The 19,461-nt window shown below is 33.5% G+C and overlaps 1 protein-coding gene and 1 pseudogene across 1 annotated transcript; both read right to left on the bottom strand.

Moving 5' to 3' along the window:
• Positions 1-2,169: 2,169 nt before the first annotated feature.
• On the bottom strand, positions 2,170-4,308 carry LOC123920325 (pre-mRNA-splicing factor SLU7-A-like). Its single transcript, XM_045972593.1, has 3 exons — positions 4,167-4,308; positions 3,888-4,054; positions 2,170-3,454 (listed from the first exon to the last, which is right to left on the bottom strand). The coding sequence occupies exons 1-3, from the start codon at positions 4,183-4,185 to the stop codon at positions 2,324-2,326; spliced, it is 1,317 nt and encodes a 438-aa protein (XP_045828549.1). The 5' UTR covers positions 4,186-4,308; the 3' UTR covers positions 2,170-2,323.
• A 2,298-nt stretch (positions 4,309-6,606) lies between these two features.
• Positions 6,607-8,168, bottom strand: LOC123922148 (annotated as a pseudogene).
• Positions 8,169-19,461: the final 11,293 nt, after the last annotated feature.

Here is a 19,461-nt window from a genome sequence, read left to right as displayed (position 1 = left end):
AACCCTCATCAACCCTTAGCAAAGTAGGTATATTCATTTGTCTTATAGATGAATGTGGTGCTTTTATCTTGGGAAAATATGATCAGTTTTCGCCTATTTGTGTGTCCGTATTGGTGAGGCGCTTGGCTTACTATCAGCAATTACATGGGCGCTTGGGTCTGGTTGAAGTTGAGCTTGATTCAAAGATAGTAGTGGATAGTTTCCAATCCAACAAGTTTAATGCAACTGAGTTTAAGAGATCATTGCATAATGATCAAATTTTTTCTTAAATACTAATACATATCATCATCAAGGTATTGTGTTTTTCATAAATGAGAGCATAAAACTTTAACTTTGAAGTCTTTACATATCGCTATATTCTGGTCAAGAAATCTTTAACTTTTGAAGACAATACACAGAACACTTTTTCAACATTGTCACACCAGTGAATTTTTAATTAGATGATAGTCTTAATAATAGTGTAAAAAACAGTGTCTTCAGTTAAAAATTTTAGTAGTTACAATAGTAAATTGTTATTTTCATTATACAATGATTTTCATAAAATATAGACATTATGAAAATGAAAACAAAAAATGATATCAATTAGAACAATATATATAAAATGGTATTGCTGTTGTTTGGTAAATCACCCTATCAGTTTCTTTAAAAATCACATCCACTTGGTAACAAGCTGGATATGCAACCACTTGTTAGATTTATACCTTCAAGACACTGTTTCAACTAGTCTCCTGGCATAAGATGTGGCTCCTCCAGCCTAAAAACTAGAATGCTGAAATGAAACTTTCTTCTTTTTACCAACATATCCACTTGACAAGTGACTGTGACCCTTATCTTATAGTGGTAAGTAGCCCTCCTGATTGCTTGTACAATAACCGTCCATCCTCCACAACTTGTTGAGACAATATTTCCAGCTCAACATTCACATAAATGGTATGGATCAATTTGTTTCATTCTCAACAAAAGCATTTCAGTATATATAATGATTAATGGATAAAAGACAATCAATTAAAAAGTATATGAAGAAATCGTATGATCAAGTGCTTCAAGCCAACGGAACAGCGCAAGTTTTAGAGCTTTAACATCTTTTGATAAACCTTCACCAACCTGTAATGACAATGTATTGCTCAAGTTCATTTGCTTAAATTTTGGAAATTAGAATATTGTGGTTTGAACATAGATTTATTGAGAGTGTCATTCCCAAAGAAATAAAAAGTTACCTCAAAACCAAATTAACATAACGGTAAAAGTACCTTACCTTATAGAAGCTCTTGTTCGAACTCTAGACCGGCGTGAAATGGCTGTTTCATGGTTTTCAATATCAAAGAAAGATATAGAGCTGAGTTTTAGTTCAGCAAAACCTAAAAGCTTCCACATGGCATATCAAAAAAGTTCCGACGTTTTATCTGATATTCAATGCAATGAAAATATCAATTCATCCTTCTCAAAAGATAAGTTGAAGTAATCCTCTAAGGTGGACCAGTCAAGAACCTATGCAACTGGAAGGACCAGCAGAAGGTGCTCTCTGCAGGATCAAATAACCCAAGAAAACAGACAAAAAATGGAGGAAAACTCGAGGGTCGACACTGCACTATGCAGGCCAGCCCACGGCCATGAAATTCCTCTCCTGGAATGTTCAAGGGCTTGGCAACCCTAGAACAGTGAGAGCCCTCAAAAAGTTTCTGTCCATTCAGCAACCTGACCTCATTTTTCTCGTAGAAACTAGACTTAAAGACAACCAGTTCCAGTTTTTGAACCATCTTAAAGACAACCAGTTCCAGCTTAATTTGGAATTATTGTAATTTGCATCTTAACAGAATGAATTCAGATTTGAACTACATGGATTTGAACACACAAGGGATAAACAATTTAAAACTTCGTATGTTGTATTGTTTTATGGCATGTTATCTATAATTTCTGTTGATACCCTGTCATCACAAAAGGTTTCTGTACTACAAAACTCTGTTTTTATCTTTAACTTATTAGTACCAATTCTAACACATTTCAAGGGAATACAGTTCAATTTGCACTCTTTACCTTAATTTCTTAATTAACCCTCGGAAATACTACCAATTAACAGATATTTTACTAATATCAGAAAAACAAAACACACAGATGCAGAAAATTAAATGCAAAGTAAGAACACATACGACGTAGAGAAGCAAGGAGGAAGAACACAAAGAAAACTTCTTCATTAATTTCAATAAGACATGTAGAACCAGAGTTACAAATTATTTTTCCCAACTAGCGTAGGATTCTCTTATACTTATGTTATGTTACTAGATACGTCCCTGAATAATGTGCCGGCGTATGAAACTGCAGCAATCTAATGACGTGCCATATTAGCCATCATAAGATCACTTGCAGCCTCAGCAGCCTCAATGCCAGCAGTACCTGTACAATAGCTCCTGCGTATCGTCTGCTTGCAACACTTAAAACCCCATTGGTGATCCTTCCACCACGAGCCCCAAACAGTTGTGTGGTTGTTGATGTAAACATCTTCTTCATACTTGCCTTTAGGGATTGCAATTTCCTGTCCCTTAATAATTTTACCAGCACGATCATACTCAACTTGCATTTCAGTCTGACCCAACAGAAGCTCTCTTGGGAGTTTGTCCTCGTTAGCTACATTTCCATACTTCTCGATAATAGTTTCTTTTGTTTGTGATTTCAATTTCTCCTTCGCGGCCTTGAAATTCTTATAAAGCAATTCTGCTTGGGAAGGAGCTGCTTGCAAGTGAACATCTTGTCCCTTGTCAAATACTTGGGAAGCATAGATGTTCAATTCCTTGAATTCCAAAGCTTGACCACTATTTATATATCGGTTATCACCCAAGCGAAACGTTTCATTTGGATCTGTATCTGGAAAAGGATCTTCACGCATGGACCTTGACTTGGGGTCATAATAATTTGCAGAATTGAGAAGATATTTTGCAGTGTCTTCTCGAATACGTAGGTTCCTCACAGTTCCTGTACACCCACCATCTGTTGTTCGTACACGCTTCTTAACCTTTGCAAAGTCCATTTGTTTGCTTTCATCAACCTTAGTCTCATCATCTATCCTTAAATCGTCTTCATCAATTGCAGCACTATCCTTCTCCAATTTCTTTACTTGTTGTTCCTTCAGGAACTTGTTTCGAGCATTATCTCTGGCTTCATACATGTTAATGACTCCAGCGTATGTTGACGGATCATACCCATTCCATCTATCCCGTTTGCCATCATAGTCAAGCTCAATAGTTTCAATCTTTTCATCTGCAGCAATGTTCTTGTTTGTATACTTTGCTCCTAGTTTTCGTGATCTTTCCATGCATGTCTTGGCAACATGTGTCATAGCTCCACAATTCTCACATGCACCTTTCCTATAGTTGCTGGCATGGAAAAGTTGAGCACCTCTATCGTACCAGGATTTAGAGCAATTGGAATCAGATTTCCAATTCCTTTGATGTTTCAAACTCTACATTGGAACAGAAAAAAATTTGTTAGTTTTTTTTTTGTTTAAACAGAAAATATATTATTAATAATAGGTTTAACTATAGATTTGGTCCTACCTTTCCCTTACCTTTAAAAAGTATCAAATTGGTCTCTTACGTTTCTACCGTTTGCATCAGTTTGTTTTGTCACATGTGGCAAACAGTTTGCATATGTGGACCGACTCGTGGACACTTGGATACACACGTTTGTATATGTGGACGGACAGTTTGTTTTGACACGTGTATAGTTCAATGTTAGTGACAAAACTAACAACTAAATGAAAACGGTGGAAACCTAAGAGACCAAATTGATACTTTATTAAGAGACCAAATTGAAACTTAAAATAAACCAAATCTATAGTTAAACCTTAATAATAATAATATGTCTCTAAAAAAGAAAAAAAAAAAAAAACTTACAGGTCTCTGATCAGCATTAAGATACCAAGGTGCAGATGACATATACTGAGGAATATGAGGATTGATATCCTTTCCATCTTCATCAACCTCAGCAGGTGCAAGTCCAGCTTTACGGGCTTCCTCAAGCTCAATCTGTTTTCGATGATCCTCCCTTGACTTGAATGACCCTGCAATCCAACACATGCAAATTTAATAATCATGTTTGATTACACAATTTAGGGTGCAAAATCACACAATGCCTGAAAAGTTTCTTGAGTAATTGGAATAAAAGAAGCATACCTGAAGCTTGGAATCCCATGTTGTGATCAAACGCAGAAAACAAACGCAGAAGAGAAAAAGAACTAAATGAACAGAGAAGTAGTGTGTATTGTATTGTTGCGGCTGATGTGTGTTATATATATTTTCAATCAATAATTAGGGTTGAAATATATTCACTTTGTCAATTTATACTAATACAAATATATATATATATATATATATATATATATATATATATATATATATATATATATATATATATATATATATATATATATAATATTAAAATATTGGGCTTTCCAACTGCCGAAGCCGAATCTTCATTTAAAAAAAAAAAAAAAACGAAACTTGCCAAACAAGCAAGCCCCAAAAAATATATCTACTTTTAATAATCTAATCTTTTTTTTTGGATAGATTCTAATAATCTAATCTAATAATAATCTACTTTTTTTTTTGACAGAATAATAATAATCTACTTCTAATATATCTAATCTACTTCTATCTAATATATTAAAAATAGGCTTAACTATACATTTGGTCCCTTACGTTTATTTTAGGTTTCAATTTGGTCCCTTACGTTTAAAAAGTATCAATTTGGTCCCTTACGTTTATTTTAGGTTTCAAGTTAGTCCTTTCCGTCAATTTTGTCACATGTGGCAGTCAATTTGCATACGTGGACTGACACGTGGCACTTTGACACGCTGACACGTGTACTGTTCAAACGGTGTTAGTGACAAAACTAACGGAAAGGAGTCAAAGGACTAACTTGAAACCTAAAATAAACGTAAGGGACCAAATTGATACTTTTTAAACGCAAGAGACCAAATTGAAACCTAAAATAAATGTAAGGGACCAAATGTGTAGTTAAGCCTTAAAAATAATTACTACTAAACTTAGTAATTTATTCTTGGTAGGATCAACCACAATCCAAATTTTGTATTCTTCATTGTAATTTCACTAATTTTTGTTATTGAAAGAATATAAGATAAATACAAAAATATAGAAATATACGATAAATACAATAAAAATACGATATTCTTAAAAATAGGAATAATTAGAACAGATCAATTAGAACAAAAAATTATTCTATAAAAAACAAATTATTTTTTTTGATAATTAGAACAAATTAATTATAATTTATTTAAAAGTATACTCGGGACAATAGTTTTACTAAAACAAATTTATTGATTTAATTATTAAAAAAATAAATTTATTGATTTAATATATGTTATGAGAAAAAAATAATAGTTTCACTTATATTTAATTATTTTATTCTAAAGACTAAAGAAATTGTTTAAATTTTTTTTTAAAGCAAGAAATTTATAAACTTAATATAATTATTAACTTTTTGAGCCAATATAATTATTAACTTAAATATCGATAAAACTCATAATAGACCTAAAGGTTACAACAACATTTAATAAGAATAAAAACTGTCAGGCTGAACTAGACTCATATCTTGAAATTCTAATTTGATTTATTAAATTATTATTGAATTCTCTAACTTATTGGTGCTAAAATTCCTTAGTGACAAAATCTTTAATTAAAAACTTACTCCTAATTCCTTACTGAATTTAAGATTAAAATTAAGCATGAGTGAACAACAATTGTGAATTAATTTCATGAATTTGCATCTATTATTTTTTATTTTTTTTGTGACAGAGTTTGCATCTATTCTTATACGTACTACAAAGGCAAAAATTTCTTATTTTAAAGTATTCACAAATTCAAAAACAAATTTGGTACATATCTACAAATTCAATTTAGGTATCTCAAATCTCAATATGAAAAGTTAACCAATTTAAAGAATGCCAAACAATAAAAACATTAAACACAAAGTTAATAAACTTTTTCAATAACCATAAATAAAATTGTCATAGAAATAAAAAATAATTAAGAATTACACAAAAAATTGCAATTAAATCACAAATTTTTTTCTCAAACAACATTATATTCATACAAATATACTAGAAAAGTGTGTTATGATCTCAAATGGCACAGGGAAAAATAACATTCATACACCATACTAGAAAAGTGAAGCAAGACTAAGAGTAGCATCATTACATAAATATAACTTTTACAGATTAAAAATATTAATCTCACAGCATATATGCTTCACAAATTGATTATTTAAATTATTCATGTATAACAAAGAACTTTGAACTCCTTTATTTCTATGTGATCAGAGAAGGTACTAGTTCTGCTACCTTTCTTCAACAAAGTTGCAAATGGTTCAATTGGAGGTGCTTAGACAAACTTTTCCTGTGAAAAGTACAAAGTCATTAGAGGACAAAGTACAATTGGAGATGATTGAGTTCGAGGGAAATCAAATAGACAAAGAAATAAATAAATAAAAGATATGACTGAGTTTGATCATAGTTACTTGTTCTGCTACCTTTCTTCAACAAAGATATGCAAATAGTTCAACATGAGATGTTTATACAAACTTTACCCGTGGAAATTACAAAGTGATCAAGGACATACTTGAGTTTGAGTGAAATAAAATAAACAAAGAAACAAATGAAATATATTTATGAAGCATCACTGAAAGATCTTCATTCAACTTGTTATTTGACAGGTCTAGTGAACTTAATGAACATTGGTTACCAAATGAATATGGAATTCCACCTTCCAAATAGTTGAATTGAAATGTCAAAGACTCCAATTTAGATGGAAGAAATTTGACAGCATCTAGCACCTTCCCACTTAACAGATTACTTGAAAAATCAATTGTTATTAGAGATGGGAATATTGAAAGGTCCGGAAATGTGCCAGTAATTTTGTTGCCACTTAAACTCAAATCTTGCAATGAGTATCTAGAACAGCCAGAAAAATTGAAAAGAATTGTTGAAATGTCTTCACTGAAATTGTTATAATCAAAGTTGCAGTGAGTGTAAACTACATATGCCACTAAAGGATTCCATACTAGTTCCACCATGTAGTTCATATGGAATGGTACCTCTGAAGTTGTTATAGCGAAGAGCAAGTGTAGTCAAGTTTGAGGTGGCATTAAACACCCATTCAAATATTTTGGATGATGAGAAGGTATTATATGAAAGATCAAGGATTGTAAGAGAAGTAGAAAAATTCAAAAGTGAAGGGGACAGAGAAAGAAGGTAAGGATGTGAAAGATCACAATCAAATAGCTTCAATTCTTGATCCCCCACAACTGCGATCGGGAGGGGGCTGAAACCACTTGATGCCAGAACTGACCCCCGAACCAGATTAAACTGGTGGTGAAAAACCAAAAAAAAATAAAAAATAGCTTCAATTCTTGTATTTTTGGAAGCTCAGTAATCATTTGCAGCCAGACATGAGAAGAAGTGAGACTCGGTAAGTCACTTAAGTCAAGATGGGTTAAAAGAGTGAGATTAGAAAGCCACTCACCTTCAACATTGAGGTAAATATTGTATTCAAGATGAAGCACCTGTAAATTTGAAAGGCTTCCAAGTTGATGAGGAATGATTCCAACAAGAAGATTCCCGCTAAGATCAAGGTTTTGCAAATGAGAGAGATTTTCAAGTTGATGAGGGATTGTACCATTAATGAGGCCATTAAATGAAAGATGAAGATATTCCAAGTGTGAAAGACGAGCAAGATCATTTGGAATTCTTCCGCCAATGAATGAAGCTTGGAGGTCAAGGAATCTCAAGTTGCTTAGAGAACCAAATAATTCTGGAAAAATACTGTTTGAAAAATGACTCTTACCGAGGTCCAAATGCTTTAAATGCTGCAACTCCATCAATGATGTGTTGATCTTGCCTCGAAAAGGACCAAACTGATCGCCATTTAGATCAAGCATTTCAACATGGACAGTTTGATTGTTACACACGATTCCTTCCCATGAACAGCAATTATCACTCTTACTGTCCCAAGTAGGCAAAAGGTATGTCTCTCCTTCTCTGTGCATCCAACATGTTTTGCATCAGCAACAGCTCCACCATAGTTGGAGAAAAGAAGGTCCAAGTGCAACAACACAAAGATTGCTCTAACTAACTTGAGAATACTTACAATACCACTCATCTTTGCTTCTCACTTTGAGAAACGAAACCGAATGAGAGGAAGCTAGAAGAAAAATAGCGTAATATTTAGTGTCACCATCTCCACCACTCACTGAAATACTTGATGTGGAAGAAAATATTAAAAAGTAAAAAAAAAAAATTCAAAAAGAGTTAGGTAAACTGCTTTTACAGTGGAAGAGGTAATTAGAGGAATACTTGATGTGGAGACTTAATAATTAGTCCTTTGGAAATGCAGTGCCAATGTAAACATGTCATAAGCTATTTTCATAAGCTCTCCCAAATTATTTTACATATGCTTATGTCAATATATAGACTCAAATAAATCAATTTAAACAGATTAAAAGCACACATAAGTTTTAAAAAGTGGTATAAATGAAAAGCCAACAAAACCAAACAACACACACATGTTGGTACACGTGAAAATGAGTATGCATGGTTCTATTTCAGCAATGTTTCAAATTATAGTTTTGTGAATAAAAAACAATGGTATTTAATTTGCAAAATTTTCCCCTTACAAGAATGGATAAAATGAAGGGTAAATCTTGTCCATGAGATGTCAGTTAAGTGGTAAGAGTTTAACCTCATAAACTCAAGGGACGAAGTTCAAAATCCCTACGGAGGCCTATAGCTTATAATAAAGACCAGTTCCATATTTCCAAGCCTCGAGATGTCGTTTCCACCAGAAACTCGTCTTGGATGGTAGTGTATTTAAATGAATGGAAAATGTGAGAGCACACAAGATATAATATTATTGGACTTATATGCATTCTTGTAGAATAAATATACAAAATAATAAAATGGTTCAAAAAGGACCTTCCTAATGAAAAGACTATTACCTCACAATAGGATCAGCAAAGGTCACGAGAAAGGTGTAGTAACAAAGAATACCAACCTGGAACAAGATCAACTTCCAAGTCTTCTGTATTGAAAATGTTGCTTCACATATTGATTATACTGCATACCAAACCAATACCAAATCATCATTCTCAATTCAAATTATTTTTCCAAATTGATCATAATCAAGTACCAAACAAGAACATGTCACATTATTTGGAATAAAATATGTTGCTTGACAATCAAGTTTTTTCAAAATTTTGAATCTCCCTCTAATTTTGATTGAATTTGGTCTTAGATGTACAAAAAGACAAAACAGCATACATATGGAATATTGATAGCATAAAGGTATATATGCAACAAAAACTTTAGGATTTGATAATTGATGATAGCCACTGTTGAGTTTCTAGTTTGGTTATGAAGAACAGCAAATTGAAAAGAAAACAAAATATTCCATATTGTATATAGCTTTGTCATAGAAAAATAAATCGTTTTAGGAGAAAAAAGTGCGGACGTCGAAACAAGACAATGATAAGTTCCTGTTTGCATAAATAGTTAAATTAAGCATTTATAGCATAAGCGCTTATCATATAAGTGATTATGTATAAGCTATTTTTGTAACAAAAGATAAGATAAGAACTCATAACATAATACGAAAAGAAAACTAGCCTGATATTCTGGCATCAGATTCCAGTATTCTTCCAACAATTCTTCCAATTTTGGCGATCCTGGTCGAGGTTCTATACATAAGTGAACATATAAGTAGTACGATCAAGAGGACCCGATCCTGCTGGAAATGCCAGTGATAGTTTTAGTGAAAACTCTTAAAAATAAAAGTTGAGTAATTGCTGTAGTAAAAGTTACCTCCCAAAAATATTGTAAGATCATAGAATATGACACTGAATATGATCATAGAATATTGTAAGATCACAGTTATGCAGGAAGTTAACATTGATGAGAGCACAGCCACAGCAATGTGTACCAGCTGCTGAACAAAAACAGTGCATCAATAGAGAATCCAAATGACCTACTTGGGTTGGCCTAGTGTTGTTGGCGTGGGACTTTGGAGTGCCTTCCTCTCAAGGTCTCAAGTTTGATTCCTCCTGGTGCCAATATTTTGTTGGATTAGTCCATACTATGAGCTTTGTTCGGCTATAAATGGTCCCCCGCAAGTAGACGGTGGGATTGGATCCTTAGGATTAGTCGGCTCTTAGGCCGGATACGAGTTTTCAAAAAAAAAAAAAAAAAAGAATCCCAATTAGCAGATAAACATTAATTGTCCAAAGCTCCAAGGCCACAATTCCACAACCTTAGGGATCTTTATATTCAAACCATTTCATGTTGGACTGCAAAATTCTGCAGTTAGGCATTGTTTGTTGGACCAAATTTGAGGTACTAAATTGAAAACATTTATAATTTCAAGGACTAAATAGATATTTAGTCTTTATTTAATTGTTGTGGGTTCAAAAGTAAGAGCTAGGTATAAGCTTCACCCTTTCCTAGACCCCTTGCTCTCAGGTCATACCTATTGCCTTCCCTTGTGTAAGTTTGTGTCTGTGTTATTTGGCTTCTCAAAATTGAGTATAGAAAGTTAACAACATCAACCTTCACCTATTCTCCTATCAACAATGGTTTAAAGAGTTTCAAAAAGTGGAGTAACTCTTCTTTATGAGGGTGTCACGTAAAAGCAATGAATATAGCGAAATCCTTGGAGGAATTATACAATGTGAAGGTGGTAAGAAAGTTTCACCTGAAAAACTAGACCAGTTTGAAGTTTCAAGATGGTCAGTATAGGACTAGCAGGTAGTGTACATAGAAGACGAAGCGAGAGTTGTTTCTGAAGCGAGCGAATTTTCATTCTAGTCACTGTTTTCAGTTGTTACAATTTTATTAGTTGGAATGATAAACATTACCCCATCAGTGAGCATAATTTCATCTTCCTCATTTGAGTAACCATGACCAAACAATAAAGTCATCAAGGAAACTCAAAATTGCATTGGCCAATTCCACGTAACTATGTCGACACATGTCAAGAAACACAATGATATATAAAATGGTGATTCACATCAATCATATAACATTCATACAACTATACTATAAGATGCAGAACTATGAGTGGCATCATTACAGTATCCAAATACTTAGATCATAAAACATGTTTTTTTAGAGAAACAACATTAATCCCACAACATATATGTTTCACAAATGATTATTTAAATTATTGATGCATAAACATAACAAGAGAACTTTGAAGTTGGAGAATAACTCCTTATTTTTGTCTGATCACAGTTACTTCTCCTGCTACCTTTCTTCAACCAAGATGGAAATGGTTCAAAGAAATGCTCCATGTATAAGCTATTCCTATGTCTTAATAAATAAATCGTGAATTTTCATTATTCTTTTTTAAATTAATTTTAATTTTCTTAGTAAAATATTTCAAGTCTTTAATCATCCTTAAATTGTAAAACATTGTTTTGAAAAAAAAAAGTACCTAGAATTTTGATGTAACAATTTTGTTGTAAGCTCACCAAGCTATAAACAAATTGTGATCATGATAGTAGCTTGTCAAGTAATTACCAAATGGAACTATATAAATGTTTTCCTGGTTTAAGTGATTTTTTTTGAAACGGTGGTTTAAGTGATTAAACTTCTGATTATAATATATGAAGGCTGGAATGAGAGAGACAAGAAAAGGTTACCTGCAAATCTCTAATCCACACTCGAAATTTAGTTGCATTCAGCATTATAAACACATAGATTGTGTCAAGTATATTGTTCAAGAACAAGACATATTTTATGTCTCCAATGCCGGCTAAGAAACAATGATCCCCATAGTCCCCAAAATCCTGTGATAAATCCCAATGCCACACTCAAATAAAGTGATTTTTTATCTTCTTGACTATTTTCTTCTTGTGTTTCTGGTTTCTGATGTGCAACTTGTTCATCTCCTGGACATTTTTTGTCAAGTGGTTTCCCACAAAGATCAGCATTCCCTTCATAGCTTGATGCATCAAAACTTTGCAACTGTGTTCCAATTGGAATTCTTCCAGACAGGTTGTTATCCGACAGATTCAACACGGACAAGCGATCAATTTGAGCTAGAGAAGGAGGAATTAAACTAGACAAATGGTTTCCTGACAAATCAAGAAATTCAAGTGATGTTAACCTTCCAATCTTTGAAGGGATTTCTCCACTCAAATAGTTGTTGGATAAATTCAATGACACTAATTCTATCAAGTTTCCTATTTCTTTTGGAATGTTTCCTGTCAATTGATTGCTTGAAAAATCAATGCTCCTCAAAATGAGCTTATTATTTTTGAATTGTCTTTCTGAACCTTTCTATATCAACAATTGAGTTGGATATATCATTGCCTTCATAACCATGGCTAAATGCACCTTGAGTTGGATAACTGAAAATGCTTATTCACGTACCTTCCCGTGAGGAAATCAAGGACGTCGTTTTCACCATGAATGGCGACGGTGCACCAGGTCCAGACGGCTTCAGTGGCCAGTTTTATCAATGTTATTGTCACATAGTCGCATCCGATGTTGTTAATTCGGTCCAGCATTTTTCCCTCCATGGCAAGTTGCTGCACAACATGAATTCCAACCTTCTTATCATGGGTCACGTTCAATTGGTGAAATCAATTATTCACGGTATGCTTATCTATTCATTCCATGTTTATCTTTGGCCAAAGAATATTCTGAAGAAGCTTGATACTTGGATAAGGAACTTTGTTTGGAGTGGTGATATTAATACGAAGAAAATTTGCACTGTCGCTTGGAAAAAAGTTTGTAACCCATATGCGGCTGGAGGGTTGGACCTTCGCCCTTTGTCTAACATAAATGTCTCCCTTATGCTATTGTTATGCTGGAAACTTCTATCTAGCCAAGATCAGTGGGCGTTACTATGTAGAGCTCGCTACATTAAAGATGGCATCCGGACTCGTTCCTTCCTAAACTCTTCCATTTGGCACGGTATGAAACCACATTTCACTACTGCTGTCAATAATTCCATTTGGCTTATTGGCAATGGAGAGAGTATTTCTTATTGGAATGATAATTGGTTAGGCAAACCGTTAGTGGATTTGCTTCAGCTCCCGGGCTCAATTGCTAAACGCATGCATTCATCGGTGGCGGATATGATAGCCGAATAATGTCTGGATTATTCCTCGTTATATTTCGGACATTGTTGCTGCAATTTCAGATCGTATTCATGCTATTGACATTCCTAAAATTCATTGTTTAACCACACCTTTGATACCTCTTCTATTTCTAGCATTTTTGACAGCTGCAAGTCAGCTTGGGATGCACAAATTATGGACCTTGCAACAGCTGCTATCATTCACGTTTTCCATACTATTTGGATGGCAAGGAATGGAATTCGATTTAACAATGCCTCTGTCTCTATTCACACGGCAAAAATGAAGATTAAAACTTTGATTGTGACAAGCGCACAGCTCTTGAAAAGCTCCTCCTCCAATACGCATGAAAACATGTTGATTTTAACAAACCTTCAGGTCCCGATTTGTCTTCGAGATGCGCCCAAAATCCACATGGTTCTTTGGAAATCTCCCAACGTGTTATGGATGAAAGTAAACACAGATGGTTCCTTTTTAGAGAATTCCTCGGCTTGTGGAGGTATTTTCCGTGATCATAATGGCAATCATTTTGGGAGTTTTGCTTCTAAACTTCCTCACTTTTCTGTCCTTCATACTGAATTTATGGCATTGATTCTTGCGTTTGAGTTAGCTGCGAGCCACGGTTGGGACACCATTTGGCTTGAAAGTGACCCTAAAGCTGCGTAGGGCGCCTATTTAAATTATTGTTTAAATATTGTTTTTTTATGTATGTTGTTTAAACATTGATATTACTTAGAGTGGTGCTATATATACCGACTGAATTCATCTCGAAAACTTCCCGAAACATAATTCAACCAATTAAATATTGGACAGGCCAGAAAACATGGGGGTGTGGTGTATATAATTGTTACCATGTTTAAATAAATATGCCTTCGGGAATAAGTCGGGATAAAAGTTTCGGGACATTAAGCATTTCCCTATTACTTATCTTGTAGATTATTATTTGATACTTTATTTTTCGAATCAACAATTGAATGACTATTTTGTTGGTGAATTCCCTTATTATAGAATTCTATAATTGGTTTAAATTTGTATGTGTGTGTATGTTTGTATGTAGTTTTTCAGTGTTTTACATACTCTTGTAAAAGACAGCCGCTTATCTTATAGTTTATTCGCTATTTTATTTTTCGACTCCACACAAGTGTGGTGGTTCAGTGGATTAGTTATCTTAATTGTCTCATTTTTTGTTAATTTTCAGCGCAACAATGAAAGAATGTGATCTTTCTGCTATATCAGACAAATCGCTTTTAAGGGAATTGAACCATTGCATTAAGGTCATAATTTGGCATATAATGCTCCCTTAGAATCGTATAATCTTATGGTTTTTGGTGCCATAGATGGAAAGCTTGACATTGATGTTCGCTATATAGTACATATATGATACATCATCATGGTGACAGTTCTAAATGTGTTTACTTAGCCCCTTCACATGCTCGTGTCGATGAAATAATTAAAAACTTGTCGGACCATACTTGACTGCATATCATGTTGAGGTTAAGCCGTAGAGCGAATACCACACAATAAATAGCCAGATTATTGTCACCACGGCTGAAGACTGAAATGTTCTCACCCTACACAGTGGTTTTAGATCGTGTGCTCGATCACTAAAATTGTTCATCATTGATGAACTTGATTTTAACAATCAAAGATTCGGGCCAATTATTGAGATCATCCTAACTAGAACTGTTAGAGAGAGTGTTACCACCAAGGAATGCAATATTCGGTTAGTAAGATTATCGGCTACTATCCCTATAGATTACAATGACATAACATCATTTCTAAGAGTTAATCCCGATGAGGGGTTGTTCTACTATGACTGTTCTTGTACATACATCCCTCTGAGTCAGGAGTGCAATGAAGTATCTTAAGTTAAAATATATGAAATGGCGAATAATGTTTGTAATGAAAATGATTTCCAAGCCAAGTTAATTGACCAGTTTGAAATTCTGTTCTCGGCGGGACAGATGTCTTACACGATGTCTTGGACAACCGTGTATATTGTCAGATGTCTCAAACAACTGATTCGACAAGTTTTTGTAACCTACTCACCTTCCTCTCACCACTAGTCACAAGTGATGGAACTTCTTCTTTGTCGTTTACAAATAATGTTGAATAAACATTCAACAACAACCTAGCAACTAAACCTTAACACCTAAGATTTAGAGGCTGATACAATCCTTACACAGTGGGTATAAGATAAAAGGTTTAATTGTATTCTTTATCAACGTTAGTTATCATCCCCAATAATATCTAATACGCAGGTTTGATAACAAACTTTATTATCTCACCATTAAACAGGTGACAATCTTAAATTCGCGCTTGTAACAAACTTTGGAGAGAATCGCGCGCCTTGGATAAACTTTAAGTTCTTCAGCCTGCTATACTGGGCAAGATGTCCTACACCATTGTTTGGGACATCCTGTTTCAACATGTTGCACGTACACGTTCTTTGCCCATTAATAAGATGTCTGACACAACGTTCTTTGCCCATTAATAAGATGTCTGACACATCTTGTTCAACATGTTGCACCTGCACATCTTGTTCTTGTACAAGTTGTTTTAGTTTTATAATGCAACCAACTCATAAGAACTACACAGTTGAATGTTGAAAATTGCACTCGGGACAGTGTTGGATATTAAGGAGGCTTATGATTGGGTTCAATATACTTACTCTTATCACTGTAAGTCATGGCATACTTCTTCTGATTCACAAACATTAGAGTGAAAGGCTAGAATGATAACTTTCTTATAATTACTTTTCCTATGATCGTTACTGAATCTCTCTCTCCTTTAGTTTTAATTGATACGGTATGTTTTCCCATACCAACTTACCATTAAAAAAAAAAGCAACTGTTCATTTAAATTACATTTTTCATTTAATTGATGCATTTAATCAATTACCTATTCAATTGATAAGTTTTGTTTTTTGCTTCAAAGACATTAAGTGATTCTAATTTCATGCCGATTGCTAAAGCAACAGGTCGATTACTTGAGATTAACTTTGTGGAGTATGATAGAGTGAACAAATCTTTACACAACACTAAGTTTGGTCGGATTGCAGCCTACTATTCCATAAGTCATTTGACTCTATTAAGCTACCTTAATCAGTTGGAGGAAGTTATCGAACTAAATGATCTTTGTAAACTGCTCTCATAGACTGGAGAACTCAAACATACAATCAATAGAGATTCTGACATGACTGAGCTAGAAAGTCTTCGGCAGGGCCTCTTTCCTTTTCAGGGTGCCGATCGCTTTTTATGAGCTCTTACCGAGATTACCATCTTCTTCCTCATTCCTATTCTTTCAAAATCGGTCAAAAACCCAAAATCGGCTGAAAAACCTAAAATCGGCCGAAAAAACCGAAAAAATCGGTCGAAAAACCCTAAAATCGACCGTAAACACAAAATCGGCTGAAAAACCTAAAATCGACTATAAACTCTAAAATCGGCCAAAAAACCAAAAATCGACCCTAAACCCAAAAAATCGGGTGAAAAACCTAAAATCGGTCAAAACCCCAAAAATTGACTACAAACCCAAAAATCGACTATAAAACAAAAAATCGACCGAAAAACGAAAAAATCGTCCGAAAAACCCAAAAATCGACTATAAATTCTAATATCGGCCGAAAAATGGGTTTATAGTCGATTTTTGGGTTTTCGGTGGATTTTAGGTTTTTGGCCGATTATGGGGTTTTTAGCCGATTTCAGGATTTTGGGTGATTTTAGGTTTTCGGCCGAGTTTTTTGTGTTTAGTGACGATTTTTGATTTTTCGGCCGATTTTTTTGGTTTTCAGCCGATTTTAGGGTTTATAGTCGATTTTAGGGATTTTGGACGATTTTAAGTTTTTCGGTCGATTTTTTTAGTTTCGGTCGATTTTAGGTTTTTCGGCCGATTTTAGGGTTTAAAGTCAAATTTTGCAATTTTGGCCGATTTTTTGGGTTTATAGTCTATTTTTTGGATTTTGGCCGATTTTAGGTTTTCGGTCGAGTTTTTTGGCTTTAGGGTCGACTTTGGGTTTTTCGGCATATTTTTGGGTTTTTCGGCCGATTTTTTGGGTTTTTGGTCGATTTTAGGTTTTTTTGTCCATTTTTTAGGTTTTCGGCCGATTTGAGGGTTTATATTCGATTTTTGGGATTTTGGCCGATTTTAGGTTTTCAGTCGATTTTTTGGGTTTTCGGTCGATTTTAGGTTTTTCGGCCGATTTTAGGGTTTATAGTCGATTTTTAGAATTTTGGCCGATTTTAGGTTTTTATGGCAATTTTGGCCGATTTTGGGTTTTCGGCCGATTTTAGGGTTTATAGTCGATTTTAGGTTTTTTCTGCAGATTTAGCGTTTATCGTCGATTTTAGGTTTTTCGGCTAATATTAGTGGTTACGAGTTCCGCCTTTAAGTTGGATAAGTGGGATGTCCGATGTTCAAACTCGATCTTTTACATATAAAATATGACGTCCCTATCAATTGAGCTAAACTCACAAGTACAAATTATTATCATTATTAGTATATTTGTACAAATAAATAAAAAATATTTAGTGTAATTCAATTAGCAATGCTATAACTAGGGGTGCTCGCGGTTCGGTTTGGATCGGTTATGAGGCAAAAAGTCATCCGATCCAAAGAAAAAATAGCATGCGGTTTGGTTCGGTTTTTGGATGACTAAGAAAAATATCCGATCCAATCCAATCCAATTTTATGCGGTTTACTTCGGTTCGGTTAGTTCGGTTTTATTCGGTTTTTAAATAAACAATACATAAATACTTGTAATATAAAAAATATATTTTATCTGAAACTATTAGAAAATAAAATTAAGCAGACAACTGATTATATAGCTAGATTTAAAACATATACTGAAAAAATTATATATATAGAATACTTGGTGGACGGTTTAGAAAGCCATATTTTCAGGATTGCAAGAAAAAATCGAAGAGTATTATTATGGAAAAGAAAAAGAACCAATAAAAATTTTATGATTGTTGCCGTTATGACAATCGAGTTTTAACATGGGATTGTATATGGATTTGGAGTAACTATAAAATATATAAAATAATTTAAAACCAATATATAATAGGTTAATGTAATATATCATACTAATAAAAAGAAAAATAAGTATTAAAATATATGTTAAGTCCAAAAAAAGTATTAAAATATATGTATGCGGTTTGGTTCGGTTTGGATTGGTTTTGAGAAATCAATCCAAAATCCGATCCGATCCAACGGTTTTTACAAAAGGGCATCCAAATGCATCCAAAATTATTCGGTTTTTTGCGGTTTTCGGTTTTTTTGGATCGGTTTTCGGTTTTTAATTGGATTGGTTTGGATTTGAGCATCCCTAGCTATAACAATGTTGTCAGCAACAAAATTATATGTGTAAATTTTAGATTGAGATCCTCTCCATTTTCAATAATTTTCATTTCTTTCATTATTAAAGTTTTTAAATATTTTGAGGTATATAAAAGTGATTTGACCTGATTTGTTATCACGCTTTTGAATTTATATTTCTAAAACTACATAGTAATGGAAGGAATGAAAATTATCGAAAATGGAGAGAATGCTAACTCGTTATTTGTTTTTTTGTGCTTTCACCACTAGTTTAATATGGTTCGGGAGTCACCTCCAGCATTAAGTGATTTCAGCTCACTCCCGATCGCAATTGTGGGGGATCGAATCGTGGTTCTCCCTACTAAGTTCAGCGTCAATCACCAGTGAACCAACTGGCTATTAGTTTCCAACTCAAAAAATCTAAATAGCATAGTATTTGTGAGTCAAAATAATTGAACTAGTCAAAATTTCAATATAATCAAGTCAATAATCCAATTAACATTTATGACATTAATAATTATTACTATAGTTAATGAGAATAATTTAGTAAAAGCCATTTTTATCTCTTTAGAAATTTAAAATTTGTTGGGATAAGTACGATATTATTTTTGAAAATATTTTTCTTGAAAAAAAAATGATATATGGGGGTTGAATTCGTTGCATATGAAATGGTCAACTAATTAGTATTTGGTCATCGGATTTTTTCTTTTTTTGTTGACCTTGGTCTAAGAATATATTAAATTTCTTTTTTTAATATATAAAATTTCTATTTTCCAAAAAAGAATTTATAAAATTTCTTTCTAAGAAAATGTTATTAATGTATAACAACATTCAAAGCAAAGAAAAGACGTTATAAAAAAAAAAAAAAAAACCAAAGAAAAGACACTTATTTTTTATTTTTCAAATGAATTGAACCCTTTATAAGACTTCAAACACTTCTCTTGCTCTCTTTAGTCAAAAGCTCTCCCTTTCAATTTCATGGCTAGAGAGAGTGAAATCTCA

Source organism: Trifolium pratense, linkage group LG4 (genome assembly GCF_020283565.1).
Source record: "Trifolium pratense cultivar HEN17-A07 linkage group LG4, ARS_RC_1.1, whole genome shotgun sequence".
Classification (NCBI taxonomy): domain Eukaryota; kingdom Viridiplantae; phylum Streptophyta; class Magnoliopsida; order Fabales; family Fabaceae; genus Trifolium; species Trifolium pratense.
The sequence above is the reverse complement of the archived record's forward strand: the minus strand, read 5'-3'. Positions and strand labels throughout refer to the sequence as shown.